Here is a 22,157-nt window from a genome sequence, read left to right as displayed (position 1 = left end):
GGACATGAATAAACCTTCCTTGGATCTACATATCTCAATCCCAAGAAAGTATTTCATCTCTCCCAAGTCTTTAATCTCAAACATGGACTTAAGAAACTCCTTGGTTGCAATGATACCTTCCTTATCACTCCCTGTGATAATGATATCATCAACATACACAAGGAGTGCAATCATACCTGAGGGAGTTGTGAGTGTGAAGAGAGTGTGATCTAGTTCAGACTTCTTGAAGCCTCGGCCATTTAGAGTTGTGCTCAGCTTGTTGTACCAAGCTCTTGGTGATTGCTTCAACCCATAGATAGCCTTCTTCAGTCTCAACACATTCCCTTCTTCACTAAGTGTTCCAAGCCTGGTGGGGGATGCATATATACTTCATCCTCAAGTTCCCCTTGTAGGAATGCATTCTTCACATCCATTTGCCATAAGCCCCATCCAAGGTTCACAGCCAAGCTTAATACAATTCGGATTGTATGCAACTTAGCTACTGGTGCAAATGTCTCAACATAATCCTCTCCATAGGTTTGAGTAAAGCCTCTTGCAACCAGTCTTGACTTCTTCCTCTCAATCTTTCCATCCGCTTTGTACTTGATTGTGAAGATCCATCTACTAGTCACAGCCTTCTTCCCTTTTGGTAACTCACTCTCATACCATGTATCATTCTTGATCATAGCTCCTGCTTCATCTCCTACTGACTCTTTCCATTCTTTATCCTTCATTGCCTCTTCATAGCTTCTTGGGATGTGATTCTCATCCAAGTTTACCATGAAAGCGCAATGTGCTTCTGGATATTGAGCAAAGGAGCACACGGCTTGAGAAGGATGCTCCACAGCTTGGGCATTGTAGTACACTCTCGTGTTTACCCAACTGGAAGGATCCTTCCTTATCCTTGTACTCCTTCTTAGTGGCTGCACAACCGGTTCTTCTTCCTGTTGTTCTTCTACCACTTCATCTTGAGAAGGTGTTTGTATCACACCATGATCATGCCCATGACCATCAGAGCCTATGCTCTCTTCTCCTTCATCTTGGTTAGTCTCTTGCGTAGGCTCCTCCTCATGTGTCTCTCCTCCCTCATGATCAAGGTGGGATGGTGAACCAACTTCAGGAGGTGTTGTTGCGTGATCTCTTGGATCCTGGGATGTACTGATTCCAAGACCTTCAAGGATGATCCGCAAGGTGGTGGCCTTGTCTGATGTTAAGTCCTTCAAGTCTTCTTGGTTCTTTTCTTCATAGTATCCTCTATCTTCCAAGAACTTCACATCTCTAGATACAAGAACTCTCCTTGCTATAGGGTCATAGCATTTGTATCCTTTCTGTGTAGCTGAGTATCCTATGAACACAGCCTTAGTACTTCTTGCTTCTAGCTTGTTGATCATCTCTCCTGGTTTGAGCACAAAGCATAGACATCCAAAGACTCGCAAGTAATCAAGCACTGGTTTGTACCTGTTCAGAACTTCAAATGGAGCCTTCTCATTCAGAACCTTGGTTGGAGTTCTGTTGATCAAGTAACAAGCAGTGGCAACCGCATCACTCCAGAATCTCTTTGGAACATTACTCTGAAACATCAGAGACCTTGCCACTTCCATGAGGTGCCTATTCTTCCTCTCAGCCACTCCATTTTGCTGTGGAGTATACGGACAGCTTGTTTGATGTAGGATCCCATGTTGTGATAAGTGTTCCTTGAATGCATGACTTGTGTACTCTCCTCCATTATCTGATCTCAAAATTTTAATCTTAGCATGATAATGGTTAGTTACATAAGTTTGAAAGTTCCTAAATGCATCAAGTACCCTATCTTTGGTCTGAATTAAGGTTAACCAGGTGTATTTGGATTTTTCATCAATGAATGTGACAAAGTACTTATAACTATCTCTAGATAAGCAAGGGGCAGTCCACACATCAGAATGAATTAAATCAAAGCAGTTATCATAGATAGTAGTAGACTTTTGAAACACAGTTCTACAATGCTTGCCTAAAATACAAGCTTCACAATCTTTGTTCTCAAACACAACACCTGGTACCATTAAGTTCAAAGCTTTAACATGAGGGTGTCCTACTCTAGCATGCCACAATGCATTTTTATTCAACAAAGAAGCAGAAGTAAATGAGCAACTATAATCAGGAACAGAAGTGAGTTCTTCAAGCATATAGAGATCTCCCTTAGTCACCCCTTTCCCAATCAATCTGCTGCTCTCAATATCCTGAAACTTCACATCATTAGGACTAAAGATAACATTGCATTGTAAATCATTAGTACATTTCTTCACAGATAATAGGTTTGATGTGAATTCAGGCATGTAAAAAGCTCTAGATTCTTTGTTAAACAACTTAAGCTTTCCTATTCCTCTAATAGGTATCTTATCCCCATTTGCTATCATCACATGCCCATGTGTAGGTTCTATATCCTTAATCAAGTTCTCATCACTTATCATATGATGTGATGCACCAGAATCAACAATCAATGGTTTACCTACTCGTTTAGCATTATGACATAGATTACTAAGTAATGGATGCATCCTATCAGTTCTAGCAATGTGGGCATTTCTATACTCATTCCTAGTTTCTAACCGTTCTACTAGTTCTCTAATCAAGTGATCATCCTTATATGCAATCATAGAAGCTCCAAAGGAATAACCATAAGTGTTACCGTTTTCCTTTAGCATTTTGAAGAGGCATCAAGGTCTGATCTCTTGATGTAGTCATCATTGCTGCGTGAGCTTGAGGCGCCAGTGTAAGCCACAAGAGACTTCCCATTCCCATCATTGCCTCCAAGCCCATCCACTTCACTCATCTTGCTGGTGCCAGCTCCACTTGAACCTTCAGTCACATTTGCCCTTCCCTCACGCTCCTTCATGAACTTGGCCGGCTTGAGGTGTGGGTGAAGTATCCAGCATTGGCTCTTCTTATGACCATGCTTCTTGCAATGATCACAGTTGCCATTGAACTTCCTGTCCTCATACTTCCCGTGAGATGCCTTGTTTGCTTGTGGAGCCTCGGTTGAGTCCTCATGAGCTGCTTGATTGGCAAGAGAGAGCTCCCCCTTTCCTCCAAACAACCCCATAGATCCCTGCTCCCTTTGGATTTGCGCACACACCTCCTCAAGGTCCGGAAGCTTGTCTGACCTCAACATGTGCTGAATGAGTTGAGTGTAGGCCGGGTTCAGTGTGAGAAGCAACCCAAAGACCTTGTCTTGCTCGCGCCTCTCATTCAGCTGATCTGGATCAGTTGTGCTCGGCCTCAGCATCTCCAGCTCTGACCATAAGGACCTGAACCTCCCCAAGTGCTTAGTGAACTCCATGTCCTCTTGTGCAAGACGGTTGATCGCTAGCTTCACTTCAAACACACGGCTGAGGTTGGAAGTGTTCCCATACACCTTCTTCAGCGTGTCCCACAGCTCTTTGGCTGATTCACAGTAGCTGTAAGCATCCAAGATAGCTGGGTCCAAGGATGCGTGTAGAACCGTCATCACCAGCATGTCTTCTTGTTGCCATTTCTCCACAGCCGCTTCATTGGAGACCTCTTCTTGATCTCCTCCCTGAGTAATGAGTTTCGGAGCCTCCCCTGTTGTGATGTGCCCCCACAAACCCTTACTTCCCACCGCAGTCTTCACCATCCGAGACCACACAAGGTAGTTGCTACCCTTGAAAGTAACCGCCACCTTCATCCTCATGCTCAACCCATGCTCCATCTTTACTCAGCTTGACTTGAACAGCTTGAATCTGATGAGATCTTGAGTCTTGAATCACGTACACACACCAACCTTGAGTCTTGAGTCACGCACAAACACAGAACGTAGCGCAGCTCCAATACCTTCAAAGCTACTCGCGTGTAGCTTCAAAGCCTTGTAACTCTCTAAAGATCAAACCCCAGATTCTAATGAACCTGGCTCTGATACCATATGAGATTAAGAGATCTTTAGAGTAACTAGAATGTAAGTGAGAGTTTTAGGTGAAGTTTAGAAGAGATTATGAAAGACTAAGTAACTTGAGAATCGTTTAGAGTCTAAGAGAGAACCATAGTGTCTAAGAGATTAGAGAGACTCAAACTGCATAATCTTTATTAGTGTTGATGAGTTACAATATATAGTGTGAGCATACAAGGGTTTTCGAAATCAAGGAGAGGACTAAAGCATGTGAGGTCAATCAGGAGAGGATAAGCTCGTTTGGACTAGCCAATTAGCTTCTCCACATGCGCGGAGTATCTAGCATCTTGGACCGAGATGCTCTTGCCTTTCCAGCTGTTCCAGCCTGTCAAGGCGCGCTCTACCTTATCCCTAAACGGTCTGATCCTTCTCCACTTGAGTAACTCTTCCCTAGTTACCGTTTCACTTGTGCAAGGTAACTTTGGTTGAGGCTTGGATGGTACGGCCTTGTACGGACGTCCGTACCATGCTCTCCCTAAACTCCCTTAAGCTTCCTCATCTCCTTTCCTCTTCAACTCCTTAGCTCTTCATACATATACTCAGCTCAACTCAACATGAACCTCCTCTCCTCAAACTTCCCATGCGCAGCCGCAGCCTTGTTTGCTTGTGGAGCTTCACTACCTTCCTCTTGAGTTGCTTGGCTTGCAAGGGACAGGTCTCCTTTCTTTGCAAACAACCCAATGGAGCCTTGCTCCTTCTGAATCCGCGCACACACATCCTCAAGATCAGGTAGAGTGTCTTCTCTAAGCAGGTGCTGGATGAGACCTTCATCTATGGAACATGGGATGAACATGAGGATGAAGGTAGCGGTTATTTTCAAAGGTAGCAACTACCTTGTGTGGTCTCGGATGGTGAAGACTGCAGTGGGAAGTAAGGGCTTGTGGGGGCACATCACAACAGGGGAGGCTCCGAAACTCATTACTCAGGGAGGAGATCAAGAAGAGGTCTCCAATGAAGCGGCTGTGGAGAAATGGCAACAAGAAGACATGCTGGTGATGACGGTTCTACACGCATCCTTGGACCCAGCTATCTTGGATGCCTACAGCTACTGTGAATCAGCCAAGGAGCTGTGGGACACGCTGAAGAAGGTGTATGGGAACACTTCCAACCTCAGCCGTGTGTTTGAAGTGAAGCTAGCGATCAACCGTCTTGCACAAGAGGACATGGAGTTCACTAAGCACTTGGGGAGGTTCAGGTCCTTATGGTCAGAGCTGGAGATGCTGAGGCCGAGCACAACTGATCCAGATCAGTTGAATGAGAGGCGCGAGCAAGACAAGGTCTTTGGGCTGCTTCTCACACTGAACCCGGCCTACACTCAACTCATCCAGCACATGCTAAGGTCAGACAAGCTTCCGGACCTTGAGGAGGTGTGTGCGCAAATCCAAAGGGAGCGGGGATCTGTGGGGCTGTTTGGAGGAAAGGGGGAGCTCTCTCTTGCCAATCAAGCAGCTCATGAGGACTCAACCGAGACTCCACAGGCAAACAAGGCATCTCACGGGAAGTACGAGGACAGGAAGTTCAATGGCAACTGTGATCATTGCAAGAAGCATGGTCATAAGAAGAGCCAATGCTGGATACTCCACCCACACCTCAAGCCGGCCAAGTTCATGAAGGAGCGTGAGGGAAGGGCAAATGTGACTGAAGGTTCAAGTGGAGCTGGCACCAGCAAGGCGAGTGAAGCGGATGGGCTTGGAGGCAATGATGGGAATGGGAAGTCTCTGGTGGCTTACACAGGCGCCTCAAGCTCACGCAGCAATGATGACTACATCAAGAGATCAGACCTTGATGCTCTCTTCAAAATGCTAAAGGAAAACGGTAACACCTATGGTTATTCCTTTGGAGCTTCTATGATTGCATATAAGGATGATCACTTGATTAGAGAACTAGTAGAACGGATAGAAGCTAGGAATGAATATAGAAATGCTCACATTGCTAGATCAGATAGGATGCATCCATTGCTTAGTAATCTATGTCATAATGCTAAACGAGTAGATAAACCATTGATTGTTGATTCTGGTGCATCACATCATATGATAAGTGATGAGAACCTGATTAAGGATATAGAACCTACGCATGGGCATGTGATGATAGCAAATGGGGATAAGATACCTATTAGAGGAATAGGAAAGCTTAAGTTGTTTAACAAAGAATCTAGAGCTTTTTACATGCCTGAATTCACATCAAACCTATTATCTGTGAAGAAATGTACTAATGATTTACAATGCAATGTTATCTTTAGTCCTAATGATGTGAAGTTTCAGGATATTGAGAGCAGCAGATTGATTGGGAAAGGGGTGACTAAGGGAGATCTCTATATGCTTGAAGAACTCACTTCTGTTCCTGATTATAGTTGCTCGTTTACTTCTGCTTCTTTGTTGAATAAAAATGCATTGTGGCATGCTAGAGTAGGACACCCTCATGTTAAAGCTTTGAACTTAATGGTACCAGGTGTTGTGTTTGAGAACAAAGATTGTGAAGCTTGTATTTTAGGCAAGCATTGTAGAACTGTGTTTCAAAAGTCTACTACCGTTTATGATAATTGCTTTGATCTAATTCATTCGGATGTGTGGACTGCTCCTTGCTTATCTAGAGATAGTTATAAGTACTTTGTCACATTCATTGATGAAAAATCCAAATACACCTGGTTAACCTTAATTCAAACCAAAGATAGGGTACTTGATGCATTTAGGAACTTTCAAACTTATGTAACTAACCATTATCATGCTAAGATTAAAATTTTGAGATCAGATAATGGAGGAGAGTACACAAGTCATGCGTTCAAGCAACACTTATCACAGCATGGGATCCTACATCAAACAAGCTGTCCGTATACTCCACAGCAAAATGGAGTGGCTGAGAGGAAGAATAGGCACCTCATGGAAGTGGCAAGGTCTCTTATGTTTCAGAGTAATGTTCCAAAGAGATTTTGGAGTGATGCGGTTGCCACTGCTTGTTACTTGATCAACAGAACTCCAACCAAGGTTCTGAATGAGAAGGCTCCATTTGAAGTTCTGAACAGGTACAAACCAGCACTTGATTACTTGCGAGTCTTTGGATGCCTATGCTTTGTGCTCAAACCAGGAGAAATGATCAACAAGCTAGAAGCAAGAAGTACTAAGGCTGTGTTCATAGGATACTCAGCTACACAGAAAGGATACAAATGCTATGATCCTATAGCAAGGAGAGTACTTGTATCTAGAGATGTGAAGTTCTTGGAAGATAGAGGATACTATGAAGAAAAGAACCAAGAAGACCTGAAGGACTTAACATCAGACAAGGCCACCACCTTGCGGATCATCCTTGAAGGTCTTGGAATCAGTACATCCCAGGATCCAAGGAATCACGCAACTACACCTCCTGAAGATAGTTCACCATCCCACCTTGATCATGAGGGAGGAGAGGAGCATGAGGAACCTATGCAAGAGGCTAATCAGGATGAAGGAGGAGTAGAGAATGAAGGAGAAGAGAGCATAGGCTCTGATGGTCATGGTCATGATCATGGTGTGAGGCAAACACCTTCTCAAGATGAAGTGGTAGAAGAACAACAGGAAGAAGAACCGGTTGTGCAGCCACTAAGAAGGAGCACAAGGATAAGGAAGGATCCCTCTAGCTGGGTAAACACGAGAGTGTACTACAATGCCCAAGCTGTGGAGCATCCTTCTCAAGCCGTGTGCTCCTTTGCTCAATATCCAGAAGAGCATTGTGCCTTCATGGTTAACTTGGATGAGAACTACATCCCTAGAAGCTATGAAGAAGCAATCATGGATAAAGAATGGAAGGAATCAGTTGGAGCTGAGGCAGGAGCTATGATCAAGAATGATACATGGTACGAGAGTGAGTTACCAAAAGGGAAGAAGGCTGTGACCAGTAGATGGATATTCACAATCAAGTACAAAGCGGATGGAAAGATTGAGAGGAAGAAGTCAAGGCTAGTTGCAAGAGGTTTCACTCAAACTTATGGAGAAGATTACATAGAAACCTTTGCACCAGTAGCTAAACTACACACAATCCGGATTGTACTAAGCTTGGCTGTGAATCTTGGATGGGGGTTATGGCAAATGGATGTGAAGAATGCGTTTCTACAAGGTGAACTTGAGGATGAAGTGTATATGCATCCACCTCCAGGCCTTGAACACTTAGTGAAGAGAGGGAATGTGTTGAGGCTGAAGAAAGCTATCTATGGGCTGAAGCAATCACCAAGAGCTTGGTACAACAAGTTGAGCACTACTCTGAATGGCCGAGGCTTCAAGAAGTCTGAACTAGATCACACCCTCTTCACACTCACGACTCCCTCAGGTATGATTGCACTCCTTGTGTATGTTGATGATATCATTATCACAGGGAGTGATAAGGAAGGTATCATAGCAACCAAGGAGTTTCTTAAATCCATGTTTGAGATTAAAGACTTGGGAGAAATGAAATACTTTCTTGGAATTGAGATATGTAGATCCAAGGAAGGTTTGTTCATGTCCCAAAGGAAGTATACACTTGATCTTTTGAAAGGTGCAGGTGCTTATGGAGGCAAGACAGCAAGGATGCCTATGGAGGATGGCTACAAAGTCCCACGAGAGGGGGAGATTGAAGACAGCAAACCTTATCAGGATCCTAAACTCTATAGAAAACTAGTTGGCAAATTGATTTATCTTACCATAACTAGACCTGACATTTGCTTTGCTGTGAATCAGGTGAGTCAACACATGCAAGTACCTAAGGAGCATCACTGGCGCATGGTAGAGAGGATCTTGATGTATCTCAACGGCTCACCTGATCAAGGAGTATGGATGGGCTGCAATGGAAGCACTGAAGTGGTGGGATACTGTGATGCGGATTGGGCTGGTGATAGAGCAGACAGGAGATCAACCACAGGCTATTGCACATTCATTGGAGGCAACTTGGTGACTTGGAAGAGTAAGAAGCAGAAGGTGGTGTCTTGCTCAAGTGCCGAAGCTGAGTATAGAGCTATGCTGAAGCTCACCAACGAGTTAGTATGGATCAAAGGCATCTTGAAGCATTTGGAGATTGATCAAGCCACGCCAATGACCATGCATTGTGACAATCAAGCAGCTATCCACATTGCATCCAACTCGGTGTTTCATGAGAGGACCAAGCACATTGAAGTTGATTGCCACAAGGTGAGACAGATGATTGTGCTAAGGGTGATCTTGCCATGCTATACAAGGAGTGAAGATCAGCTAGCGGATGTGTTCACCAAGGCTGCAAGGCAAAAGACTATGGAGTCCATTCACATCAGATTGGGACTCATAGATCTTGGGAAGAGAAGGAGCTAATCCCCTTAGCTGCAAGGTCTTTACTCTTTTTCCCTCATCAAAGTTTTATCCCATTGGGTTTTCTTTGGTGAGGTTTTTAATGAGGAAGATCTTGTAGCTTTCCAAGCTTAGGCTTTCACAAAGCTAAGCTTGAGGGGGAGTGTTGAGTTGAGTTGATTATATTGGTATGGAGAGAAGAGGAGTTGAAGAGGAGAAGAGATGGAGAAGCTTGGGGAGTTTTGGTGTGAATGGTACGGACGGCCGTACAAGGCCGTACATGGCCGTACCGTCCGTACCAAAGGTCTCGACCAAAAGTTACCCAACTCGACCAAGTGAAACGGTAACAAGGAAATGTTACCTTGGGGGCTTAAGGAGAAGGGATCAGACCGTTGAGTGGATAAGGGAAGAGCGTGCCAGGCTGGAACAGGCTGTAAAGAGGCAAAGCGTGTGAGCCTTATCATCCAATCATCCGGAAAGCAACCTTGACTCTACATGCTTCAATAGTGCCCATTTCGCCTCTTGTAAACCCTTATGCTTTCCATATAAATATGTAACCTCACTCATTAATAAGATTATGCAGTTTGAGTCTCTCTAATCTCTTAGACACTATGGTTATCTCTTAGACTCTAAACGGCTCTATCTAGTCTCTTAATCTTTCACAAACTTCTCTTAATCACTTCTTAAACACTCTCTTTATTCTGATTACTCTAAGGATCTCTTAATCTCATATCTGGTGTGTAGTATCCAGTCTGTTGGTGTGTAATATCCAACGCCCAAGGGCTTTAGAAAGGTGTGTCATATCCGATCTAAGCCTAGGAGTATCAAGTAGCCTTTCCGCAGCCTCTTGTGTCACCAATCGATCCACAGCCTTGATAAACTTGAGTCTTTGATTCGTTTATGCAAGGATCTATCCAAACCATCCAGAGAAGGGTCCTAGGATCTCATTAAGTGGTATCAGAGCACTCTGGAAGGGGAGTTTCGATTTCTCTTTTGCGATTTCATAAGATCTGTGTTCATTGTGTTATATCATTGATCATTTGGGTTTTGTGTGTTGTTTCTCACTCGATCTGATTAGTATCATTGATAGGATTGATAGATCTGATTGTTTCGTGTCTCATATTGCTAGATCTAAGAATTTCGATCAAGTTTTAAACAAAAAAAAACCTTTCACATTCTTGTCGATTACGTTATCGTTTTGCTTGATCCGAAAGTTTCTTGTGATTGTGTGACTCGATCTGTTGTTAGAATCATAGATCAGGATTTGATTATCTCATCTCATCATCCGTTGAATCTGATCTGTTTTTGTTTCAATTTCGAAAGTGATAAAATTCAAATCGTCGCGTGTTGATCAAGTATCTTCATTTGCCGCTTTGTTTGAATACTTTGCTTCCTTATTTGAATCTTGAGTTCTGAATTCTTTTGAACTACTTACTGGTTCAAGTTCTTCGTGTATTAGGAAGCAATGGGTCTGAAGAGGATGATGAAACCTTTGTGCGAAGGAATAAGTTGCTGCAAGAAGCAATCACCAAACAAGTGATGGAAGCGATGGTGAAGTTGCTGGAAGAGAAGTATGATCAGAGACCGAATGATGGGCAAGGACAAGCATCTGGCCAGAGACGTGAACAAAGGAGAAACAGACAAGGCCAGCGTGAGCATGCTGGATCAGAAGAAACTGATAACTTCTATGAGAGAAGTAGCCATAGCTCCGGTTCGAGACATAGCAGTAGAAGATCTCGACATGATCATGAGGGCCGAAGGCATAGACGCAATGAGCTATCAGGATTGAAGCTTAAGATCCCTCCTTTCCATGGTAAAGCTGATCCAGATGCCTATCTTGAGTGGGAGAAGAAGATCGAACTCGTTTTCAACTGTCAGCATTACTCAGAGACTAAGAAGATTCAAGTAGCTGCTACCGAGTTCAATGATTATGCATTGAGCTGGTGGGATCAGTTGGTTACAAACAAGAGGCGCAATGGTGAATTCCCCATTGAAACATGGGCAGAGATGAAAGCTGTGATGCGCAAGAGGTTTGTACCAAGTCATTATCACCGTGATCTTCATCAAAAACTGAGACTGCTCACACAAGGATCAAAGTCGGTAGAGGAATACTTTCAAGAGATGGAGTTGCTTATGCCAAGAGCTTGTGTATCTGAGGACAGTGAAGCTACTATGGCACGTTTTCTTGGTGGACTCAACCGTGAGATACAAGATAGAGTGGAGATGCAACACTACTTGGAGATAGAGGAGATGCTACACAAAGCTATCTTAGTGGAGCAGCAAGTTAAGAGAAGAAGTTATGCGCGTGGCAGCTATGGTTCCAGTAGATACCAGACCTCTAAGGAAGATAAACCAAGCTATCAGAAGGAGAGCAAACCACAGCCAAAAGAAGAATCCAAGTCTAGTAGTATCTACAACAAAGATAAGGGTAAAGTGGAAGCTACAAGCTCGCGTGCAAGAGATGTGAAGTGTTTTAAGTGCCAAGGGCGTGGGCACTATGCTAATGAGTGTACTAACAAGAGAGTTATGATTCTTCTGGAGAATGGAGAGTTTGAATCTGAAGATGAGAAACTCAGGACTGATCAAGAACTATCTGAAGCTGAGTATGAGGAGGAACCAGTTCAAGGTAGACTTTTGGTTGCAAGAAGAACTCTCAGTTTGCAAAACAAAACTGAGGAGCAAGAACAAAGAGAGAACTTGTTCTACACACGTTGTATGGTGCAAGGAAAGGTCTGCAGCCTGATCATCGACGGTGGAAGCTGTGTTAATGTTGCTAGCGAGACAATGGTGAAGAAGCTTGGTTTGAAAGCTCAAAAGCATCCTAAACCTTACCGGCTGCAGTGGCTTAATGAAGAGGGAGAGATGAGGGTATCTACTCAGGTTTCTATACCCTTGTCCATTGGGAGGTATGAAGATGACATTCTCTGTGATGTGATACCCATGGAAGCCAGCCACATACTACTGGGAAGGCCTTGGCAGTTTGATAGGCGTGTCATTCATGATGGCTTCACCAACAAACATTCTTTTGAGTTCAACGGCAAGCGAACTGTCTTGGTACCTCTAACTCCTAAAGAAGTGCATGAAGATCAGCTTCAGCTTCAGAAAAAGAAAGAGATTGATCTCAAACCAGATAAGCAACACAACTTCTATGCTAAAGCTAGTGAAATCAAAAGATCTCTTTATTCTCATCAATCGGTTCTCTTATTTATTTTTAAAGAATCTCTTTTATCTCTAACTGATTGTACACCGGTGTATCCGAGTGAGATGTCAGCTCTTTTACAGGAATACCAGGATGTATTTCCAGAAGATAATCCCATAGGTTTGCCACCTATTCGAGGAATTGAGCATCAGATTGATTTTGTACCAGGAGCTACTCTTCCCAACAGACCAGCATACAGAACTAATCCTGTGGAAACTAAGGAGCTACAAAGACAGGTTGAGGAACTGATGGAGAAAGGCCATATCCGTGAGAGTATGAGCCCCTGTGCTGTGCCTGTGCTCCTTGTGCCTAAGAAAGATGGGAGCTGGCGCATGTGTGTTGATTGTAGAGCAATCAACAACATAACAGTGAAGTATCGCCACCCTATTCCTAGATTAGATGATATGCTTGATGAATTGCATGGTTCTAGTGTCTTTTCTAAGATAGATTTGAAGAGTGGATATCATCAAATTAGAATGAAAGAGGGAGATGAGTGGAAAACAGCCTTTAAGACTAAGCATGGGTTGTATGAGTGGTTAGTCATGCCTTTTGGATTAACCAATGCTCCTAGTACTTTTATGAGATTGATGAACCATGTGCTTAGATCCTTCATAGGCTTATTTGTGGTAGTATACTTTGATGATATCCTTGTCTACTCTAAGAGTTTAGAAGAGCATATAAAACATCTTAGGACTGTTCTTGATGTCTTGAGAAAAGAAAAGCTATTTGCTAATCTTAAGAAATGTACTTTTTGTACGGATAACTTGGTCTTTTTAGGCTTTGTTGTGAGTGCAGATGGAGTAAAGGTAGATCAGGAGAAGGTGAGAGCAATTCAAGAATGGCCAATTCCAAAGACTATAAGTGAAGTGAGGAGTTTCCACGGCCTTGCTGGTTTCTATAGGCGGTTTGTTAAAGACTTTAGCACTATAGCAGCTCCCTTGACTGAAGTGATAAAGAAAGAAGTCGGATTCAAGTGGGGAGAAGCACAAGAGACTGCCTTCCAATGCCTTAAAGAGAAGCTTACTCACTGGTGCAGCCTGGGTATGGCTTAAACTCTGGATCACTTGAAGGTGGATGGATAGAGGGTGTTCTAAGAGGCTACTAGCTCTCCTTTGAACTATGAACGTCTCCCTGAGCCTGTGGGTTGGCGCCAAAGATGGTTTGCTACTCAAAGACACAAGATCACCTTGTATTGTCTAAGATGGGATTCACAGGAATTCCTTCCTTTAAGTGAGATCAATGTTCTAGAGCTGAACAGAGAAAGCTAGAGACAAGACAACAAAGTTGACTGAATAATTCTTAGATTGAAAGTTGAGAAAACAAAGCTGCGTCCCCCATGTTCTTAAAGGTAAAATCGAAAACCCTAATAATAAACCAAGGTGGTTTAATTCTAATTCTAATCCTAATTGTCTTTGGTTTAAATTAAATGAAAACCCAATAACCAAAGCCCTTACAAAGTAATTAAATTAAACCAACAAGCTGGTTTATCTTGATCTCCTTGCCTTGAACCAAGGCCCACGGTTTTGGCTATCTCCTGGAGCCTCTCCTCTTGTGCTCTCAGTCTTGATCTAGTAACTGGTCCACTCCACACACTGGCTGGCTCACATGGTATCTCACTCTGGTTCTGGTTCTCTTCAGTATCCTCAGCTTCACACCTCTCTTCTACGGCAGTCTCATCACTTGGATCATCCTCATCAGTCTCGCTCAGCTCCTCTTCTATGTCTCTGGTCATGGCTACACCATCCCCTCCTCCTTTAAAAGGATTTGACCTCAAATCCAAATCATCTGCAATAAAAGGATCCAAGTCAGAAACATTGAAAGTAGAACTGATTGTGTATTTCCCTTCAAGGTCAATCTGGTAGGCATTGTTGTTGATTCTCTTCAGCACTTTGAAAGGTCCATCTTTCCTTGGTAGCAACTTTGATTTCCTCTCAACAGGAAACCTCTCTTTTCTCATGTGAATCCACACAAGATCACCCGGTTCAAGCACTAGCTCCTTGCGCCCCTTGTTCTTCTGCCTCTCATACATCTTGGTTCTCTCCTCCATGTTCTTCCTGACCTGTTCATGCAAAGACAAAACGAACTCGGCCTTTTGCTTGCCATCAAGGTTAGTTTGTTCTTTTAAAGGTAAAGCAAATAAATCAAGAGGAGACAATGGATTAAAACCATAAACAACTTGAAAAGGAGAAAGTTTAGTAGCTGAATGCACTGCTCTGTTATATGCAAACTCTACATGTGGTAAACAATCCTCCCATGTCCTAATGTTACTCTTAATGATGGCACGCAAAAGAGTAGACAATGTCCTATTGACTGATTCAGTTTGACCATCAGTTTGGGGATGACAAGTAGTTGAAAACAATAGCTTAGTTCCCAATTTTCCCCACAGAGTTTTCCAGAAGTAGCTAAGGAACTTAGTATCTCTATCAGAAACTATAGTCCTAGGCATACCATGCAATCTAACAACTTCTCTAAAGAATAGATCAGCTACCAAAGAGGCGTCATCAGTTTTATGACAAGGTATGAAGTGAGCCATCTTAGAAAATCTGTCAACGACCACAAAGATACTATCTCTTCCCTTCCTAGTTCTAGGCAATCCTAAGACAAAGTCCATAGAGATATCAATCCATGGTGCAGTAGGAATAGGGAGAGGTGTATACAAACATGTTGATTGGACCTTAGACTTGGCTTGCTTGCACACGACACACCTTGAGCAGACACGCTCCACTTCTTTCTTCATACTCGGCCAGTAGAAGTGCTCCTGCAAGGTGGAGAGAGTTTTGGCGACTCCAAAGTGTCCCATCAGCCCTCCTGCATGAGCTTCCCTAACATACAATTCTCTCAAAGAACCACTAGGGACACACAGGCGGTTATCATAGAAAAGAAATCCTTTTACTTGATAGAATTTTCCACTAGCATGTTTCTCAGATTCTCTAAACACATCTTTAAACTCAGGATCATTAGCATAGCAAGATTTGATATGTTCAAATCCTAAGAGTTTAGTTTTTCCATTGAAGATAAAAGAGTATACCTTCTGGAGAGTGCATCAGCCACTACATTCTCCTTACCTTTCTTGTAGTGGATGACATAAGGAAAGGTCTCAATGAACTCCACCCACCTGGCATGTCTCTTGTTCAGCTTCTGTTGCCCTTTGAGATGTTTAAGAGATTCATGATCTGTATGGATCACAAACTCCTTAGGCCACAAGTAATGTTGCCACACTTGTAAAGCTCTCACCAAGGCATACAGCTCCTTGTCATAGGTAGGATAGTTCAAGGTGGCGCCTCCAAGTTTCTCACTGAAGTAAGCTATGGGTTTCTTATCCTGCATCAACACAGCTCCAATTCCAATACCAGATGCATCACATTCAATTTCAAAAGTTTTAGAAAAGTCAGGAAGTGCAAGTAAGGGAGCACTTGTTAACTTCTCTTTTAGCATTTGAAATGCCTCTTCTTGGGCTGGTCCCCAAGTGAATCCTACACTCTTTTTGATTACTTCAGTCAGTGGTGCTGCAACTGTACTGAAATCTCTCACAAACCTCCTGTAGAAGCCAGCAAGTCCATGAAAACTTCTGACCTCTCCAATAGATTTAGGAATCGGCCACTCCCTGATAGCTTTCACCTTCTCCTCATCAACCTGTATGCCCTGTGAAGTCACAACAAAACCTAAAAAGACAAGGTTATCTGTGCCAAAAGAGCACTTCTTATAGTTAGCATACAGATTTTCTTTTCTAAGCACATCCAGAACTTGCTTCAGGTGGTTAACATGTTCTTTCATGGTCTTGCTGTAAATCAGGATATCATCAAAGTAAACAACTACAAATCGTCCTATCAAAGCTCTCAAGACATGATTCATTAATCTCATGAAAGTACTAGGTGCATTAGTAAGCCCAAAAGGCATCACAAGCCATTCATACAATCCTAGCTTAGTTTTAAAGGCAGTTTTCCACTCATCACCTTCTTTCATTCTAATCTGGTGGTACCCACTCTTTAAATCAATTTTAGAAAAGACACATGAACCATGTAACTCATCTAGCATATCATCTAAGCGAGGAATAGGATGTCTGTACTTAACTGTTATGTTGTTGATAGCTCTGCAGTCCACACACATCCTCCAGCTTCCATCTTTTTTTGGCACCAAGAGGACAGGTACAGCACAAGGACTCATACTCTCCCTGATATGTCCCTTCTCCATTAGCTCATTGACTTGTTTCTGAAGCTCCTTGGTCTCCACAGGGTTGGTCCTGTATGCTGGACGGTTTGGTAAAGTAGCTCCTGGTACAAAGTCAATCTGGTGCTCTATTCCCCTAATAGGCGGCAGACCTATGGGATTGTCCTCTGGGAACACATCTCTATACTCCTGCAAAAGACACTCAATCTCCTCTGGAATCGCAGGAGCAGGGTTAGTAGTAGAGCTCAACAATTCTTTATAAACCACTAGTATAAAATTTGATTGTTCAATCACAGCAGTTTTGATATCTTTAGTGGTAGCAAAGAGGTTGAGTTTACTTACCTGGCTGGTCTCTTCAAGAAGCAAGGACTTGCTGGCGGCCTTGGACTCTCCTCTCTTCATTTTGAGATGCATCTGATCCTGGTGTACCTCCTGAGGGGTCATTGGCACCAGGGTAACTTGCTTCTCCTTATGGATAAAAGTGTATCTGTTGGTAAAGCCATCATGTACTGATCTCTTATCATACTGCCATGGACGTCCAAGAAGGATGTGGCTAGCTTCCAGGGGTGCTACATCACAAGTGATCTCATCCTGGTATTTTCCCACTGATAGCAATACCTTCACTTGCTTGGTGATCTTTAATCCTCCCTCATCATTGATCCATTGCAACAGATATGGCTTAGGATGCTTGAACACTTGAAGACCCAACTTCTCCACCAACTCAGCACTTGCTACATTAGTACAACTTCCTCCATCAATGATCAAGCTACAAACCTTTTCTTGAATCAAGCATCTGGTGTGAAACAAGTTTTCCCTTTGCTCATCTTCTTTGGTTTTAGGTTGAGCATTGAGAAGTCTCCTGGTGACTAATAGCTCTCCACGGACAGGGTACTCCACGCCTTCCTCATCAGACTCTTGGCCGGTGTCCTCCTCTTCAGATATCACCTCCCCGTCGGCTAAGATAGTCATCACCTTCTTGTTGGTGCACTCATTAGCATAGTGACCAAAGCCATGACACTTGAAACACTTAATGTTCCTGGTCTTAGTAGGTGTGGCTACTCCTTTACCCTTGTCATCTCTCTTGGTCTCCACTGAAGAAGAACCTTCTTTGGACTTATCCCCTGGCTTATCTTCCTTGGAGTAGGCCGGTTTTGAAGCAGGAGTGTATGAAGACCGGGTAGAGCTCTTCCTCTTGTTCTGCTGCTCAATCAAAATAGCCTTATGTAGCAGTTCATCCATGTCCTCATACTCTTGTAGCTCCAATCTATCTTGTATATCTCTGTTAAGACCTCCTTGGAATCTAGCCATAGTAGCTTCTACTTCTTCTTCTAAGTCAGCTTTCAACATGAGTGTTTCCATCTCCTGGTGATAGTCCTCTACACTCTTAGATCCTTGAGAAAGCCTTCTCAACTTCTGGTGTAGATCTCTTCCATAGTGATTAGGAACAAATCTCTTCTTCATCACAGTTTTCATCTCAAACCAGGAAGCTACCTGAGGCTCTCCATTGCGTCTCCTGGTAGTAGCAATCTGATCCCACCAGCTAATAGCATAACCACAGAATTCAGTAGCTGCTAGTCTCACTTTTCTCTCCTCAGTGAACTGCTGGCAATTGAAAACCAGTTCAATCTTCTTCTCCCATTCTAAGTAAGCATCAGGATCATTCTTCCCATGGAATGGAGGGATTCTAAGCTTGAGATTGCCTAGGTTATCAGTAGCTGGTCGCCTGCGGTTGTGATTTCTACCATGATGACTAGCCTGAGATCCATCATCACTTTCATCAGCTGAATCTTCTTGATAATGTTCTCCATAAATCCCACGACCCCTAAGCTCAACTCGTTGCCCTCTTATAGGTCCAATGCGTGCTCTCTGAGCTCCAGCAGCAACCGCGTCCCTCTCTTGCCCTGCATTATCACCAGGTAAAGTTTCATTAGCTTGTTGAGCACGGTTGTAAGTATTTTGCATTCTTCTGGTTATCTCAGCTATCATAGCCTCAAATTGAACTTGGTTGAGGTTGATTTGCTGGACAGCCGGTTCTCCTGAACTCTCAGGTTGCTTTCCATCTCGCCTCTCTTCACTCATTGTTCCTGAAATAGTTAGAGAAAACACAAAGCCAGGAACAAAATTATATCTCTCTCTCACTCAAGTTTTCAAATCGCCAAGTCTCAGCTCTTCCCACAAGTTCAGTTGAAAAACAAAGTTCTACACTTAAGATCTAGAACTAAAACCCCAATGAATCAGATAGAAAGTATTAAGAGATTTAGGCACCAGCTGACTTTACCACCCTGAGCTGGATTTCTCTTCAGCTAGCTGGATTACTCTTCAGCTATATTTTTTTTTTGATTTGGATCAGAGATCTCTTTTTTTTTTTTTTTTTTTGATTTGCAGGGTTGGCTCAGCTGGCTTACAACAGATAGAAAGATAAGAGAAGTGTTTGATGGAATGAATGATCTGAGTAGTCAAATTGCAAACCCTAACCTTCAAGTGGCTCTGATACCACTTGGTGCAGCCTGGGTATGGCTTAAACTCTGGATCACTTGAAGGTGGATGGATAGAGGGTGTTCTAAGAGGCTACTAGCTCTCCTTTGAACTATGAACGTCTCCCTGAGCCTGTGGGTTGGCGCCAAGGATGGTTTGCTACTCAAAGACACAAGATCACCTTGTATTGTCTAAGATGGGATTCACAGGAATTCCTTCCTTTAAGTGAGATCAATGTTCTAGAGCTGAACAGAGAAAGCTAGAGACAAGACAACAAAGTTGACTGAATAATTCTTAGATTGAAAGTTGAGAAAACAAAGCTGCGTCCCCCATGTTCTTAAAGGTAAAATCGAAAACCCTAATAATAAACCAAGGTGGTTTAATTCTAATTCTAATCCTAATTGTCTTTGGTTTAAATTAAATGAAAACCCAATAACCAAAGCCCTTACAAAGTAATTAAATTAAACCAACAAGCTGGTTTATTTTGATCTCCTTGCCTTGAACCAAGGCCCACGGTTTTGGCTATCTCCTGGAGCCTCTCCTCTTGTGCTCTCAGTCTTGATCTAGTAACTGGTCCACTCCACACACTGGCTGGCTCACATGGTATCTCACTCTGGTTCTGGTTCTCTTCAGTATCCTCAGCTTCACACCTCTCTTCTACGGCAGTCTCATCACTTGGCTCATCCTCATCAGTCTCGCTCAGCTCCTCTTCTATGTCTCTGGTGATGGCTACACCACTCACGCCCCTCTTCTTATACTTCCTGACTTTCATAAAACTTTTGAAATAGAATGTGATGCCTCAGGAATTGGTATTGGTGCTGTATTGATGCAGGAGAAGAGACCCATTGCATACTTCAGTGAGAAGCTTGGAGGCGCCACCCTCAACTATGCAACTTATGATAAAGAGCTGTATGCCTTGGTGAGAGCCTTGCAGACTTGGCAGCACTATCTCTGGCCTAAAGAATTCGTCATACATACAGATCATGAATCTCTCAAATACCTCAAAGGACAGAACAAACTCAGCAAGAGACACGCAAGGTGGGTTGAGTTCATTGAGACATTTCCTTATGTCATCAAGTATAAACAAGGTAAGGAAAACATAGTTGCTGATGCACTATCCAGAAGGTATGTTCTCTTGAACACTCTTGATGCTAAGCTATTAGGATTTGAGCAGATTAAAGGAATGTATGAGAATGATCCTGATTTTAAAGAGGCTTACAACTCTTGTGAGAAATTTGCTGTGGAACACTACTTTAGACATGATGGTTTTCTTTTCTATGATAATCGGTTGTGTGTGCCTAACTGCTCTTTGAGAGACTTGTTTGTTAGGGAATCTCATGGAGGAAGTCTCATGGGTCACTTTGGTATTGCAAAGACTCTTAAAACTTTGCAGGATCACTTCTTTTGGCCTCGGATGAAAAGAGATGTGGAGAAACTATGTGAGAGATGTGCAACTTGCAAGCAAGCCAAGTCTAAGGTTCAGTCTCACGGTTTGTATACTCCTCTCCCTATACCTTATCATCCTTGGAATGACATATCTATGGATTTCATTGTTGGCTTGCCTAGAACTATGACTGGAAAGGATTCTATCTTTGTAGTTGTGGATAGGTTCTCAAAAATGGCACATTTCATAGCTTGTCATAAAACTGATGATGCATTGCATATTGCTAACTTGTTCTTTAAAGAGATTGTGCGCATACATGGCATGCCTAAGACTATTGTTTCTGATAGAGATACTAAGTTTCTTAGTCATTTTTGGAAGACTCTTTGGTCTAAGCTAGGTACTAAACTCTTGTTTTCTACTACTTGTCATCCACAAACTGATGGACAAACTGAAGTAGTTAATAGGACTCTTGGAACACTCTTGCGTGCATTCATAAAGAAAAACTTGAAATCATGGGAAGACTATTTGCCTCATTGTGAATTTGCATACAATCATGCTGTGCATTCTACTTCTAAGTTTTCTCCTTTTGAGATTGTTTATGGGTTCAATCCCAACTCTCCTTTGGATTTAATTCCTTTACCTGAGTGTGAAAGGGTCAGCGTTGATGGCAAAAAGAAGGCAGAGATGGTGAAACAACTCCACGAGCAGGCTAGGCTCAACATTGAGGCAACAACCAAACAGTATGTTAAGCATGCTAACAAAGGAAGGCGTGAGATGGTCTTTGAAGTGGGTGATCAGGTCTGGATTCACCTAAGGAAAGAGAGGTTTCCCAATGAAAGGAAGTCCAAGCTGATGCCGCGGATTGATGGACCTTTTGAGGTCATAAGGAAGATCAGCAACAATGCCTACAAACTGGATTTGCAAGGTAAGTATGATGTGAGTAATAGCTTCAATGTTACTGACTTGATCCCTTTTATTGCAGATGAGCCAGATTTGAGGACAAATCCTTTTCAAGTGGGAGGGGATGATATGATCATGGATCAGCTAGTTGATAAAGATGAAGAAGGAGAGACTGAAGATACACTAGCTGAAGAGGAAGCTGTCCTAGCCATTCCCACAGGTCCTATAACTCGTGCAATGACAAGGAGACTCAAGGAAGCTGTTGGAAACATACTGAAGATCTCTAAGGAGCAAGAAGACTGTCTTGGTAGAAGCTTGAGCCACCAAGACACACTCATCACCATTCATGTGATCTTACCATCAAGCTGATCATCATCTAGGCAAGTGGCTTGGTATACTCTTTTTCCCTTGATTAGTTTTGTCCCACTGGGTTTTCTAATCAAGGTTTTTAATGAGGTATCAAGTTCACTTACACATTCCTAGTTGATGTATCTTGGATGCAACTCGGCCTAAGGCATCTTGGACCGACTTCATCATCTATCTTATATTATGTTTTAGTCTAAGTGTTGTGTTATTAATTTGAAACCGTGTGGAGCCTTTTCCTTTATGTTTTCTTATGTTTTCGAGACCTTGTGCATGTACAAGGATCTCTCTATTTAAGTGTATCACAAACTCTCATTCTAATCTAAGTTATCTTTTGTTTAAACCTTGTGTTTTCTTCTCCCTTGCTTTCACGAGTTAAGAGAGTGTCTGGTGTGTAGTATCCAGTCTGTTGGTGTGTAATATCCAACGCCCAAGGGCTTTAGAAAGGTGTGTCATATCCGATCTAAGCCTAGGAGTATCAAGGAGCGT

The 22,157-nt window shown here is 42.8% G+C and overlaps 1 protein-coding gene across 1 annotated transcript; it reads left to right on the top strand.

Annotated features, from left to right (window-relative positions):
* Nucleotides 1-9,993: 9,993 nt before the first annotated feature.
* Nucleotides 9,994-21,599, top strand: LOC117130508 (the record flags this gene model as incomplete). Its single annotated transcript, XM_033283319.1, has 7 exons — nt 9,994-11,879; nt 11,958-13,245; nt 13,336-13,408; nt 19,765-20,109; nt 20,338-20,377; nt 20,966-21,330; nt 21,388-21,599. Coding segments are annotated over exons 1-7 (3,483 nt in total), but the record flags the coding sequence as incomplete, so codon positions are not given.
* Nucleotides 21,600-22,157: the final 558 nt, after the last annotated feature.

This window comes from Brassica rapa, unplaced genomic scaffold, assembly GCF_000309985.2.
Source record: "Brassica rapa cultivar Chiifu-401-42 unplaced genomic scaffold, CAAS_Brap_v3.01 Scaffold0521, whole genome shotgun sequence".
Taxonomy (NCBI): domain Eukaryota; kingdom Viridiplantae; phylum Streptophyta; class Magnoliopsida; order Brassicales; family Brassicaceae; genus Brassica; species Brassica rapa.
Note: the sequence above shows the minus strand (reverse complement) of the source record. Positions and strands in the feature narration are given on the sequence as shown.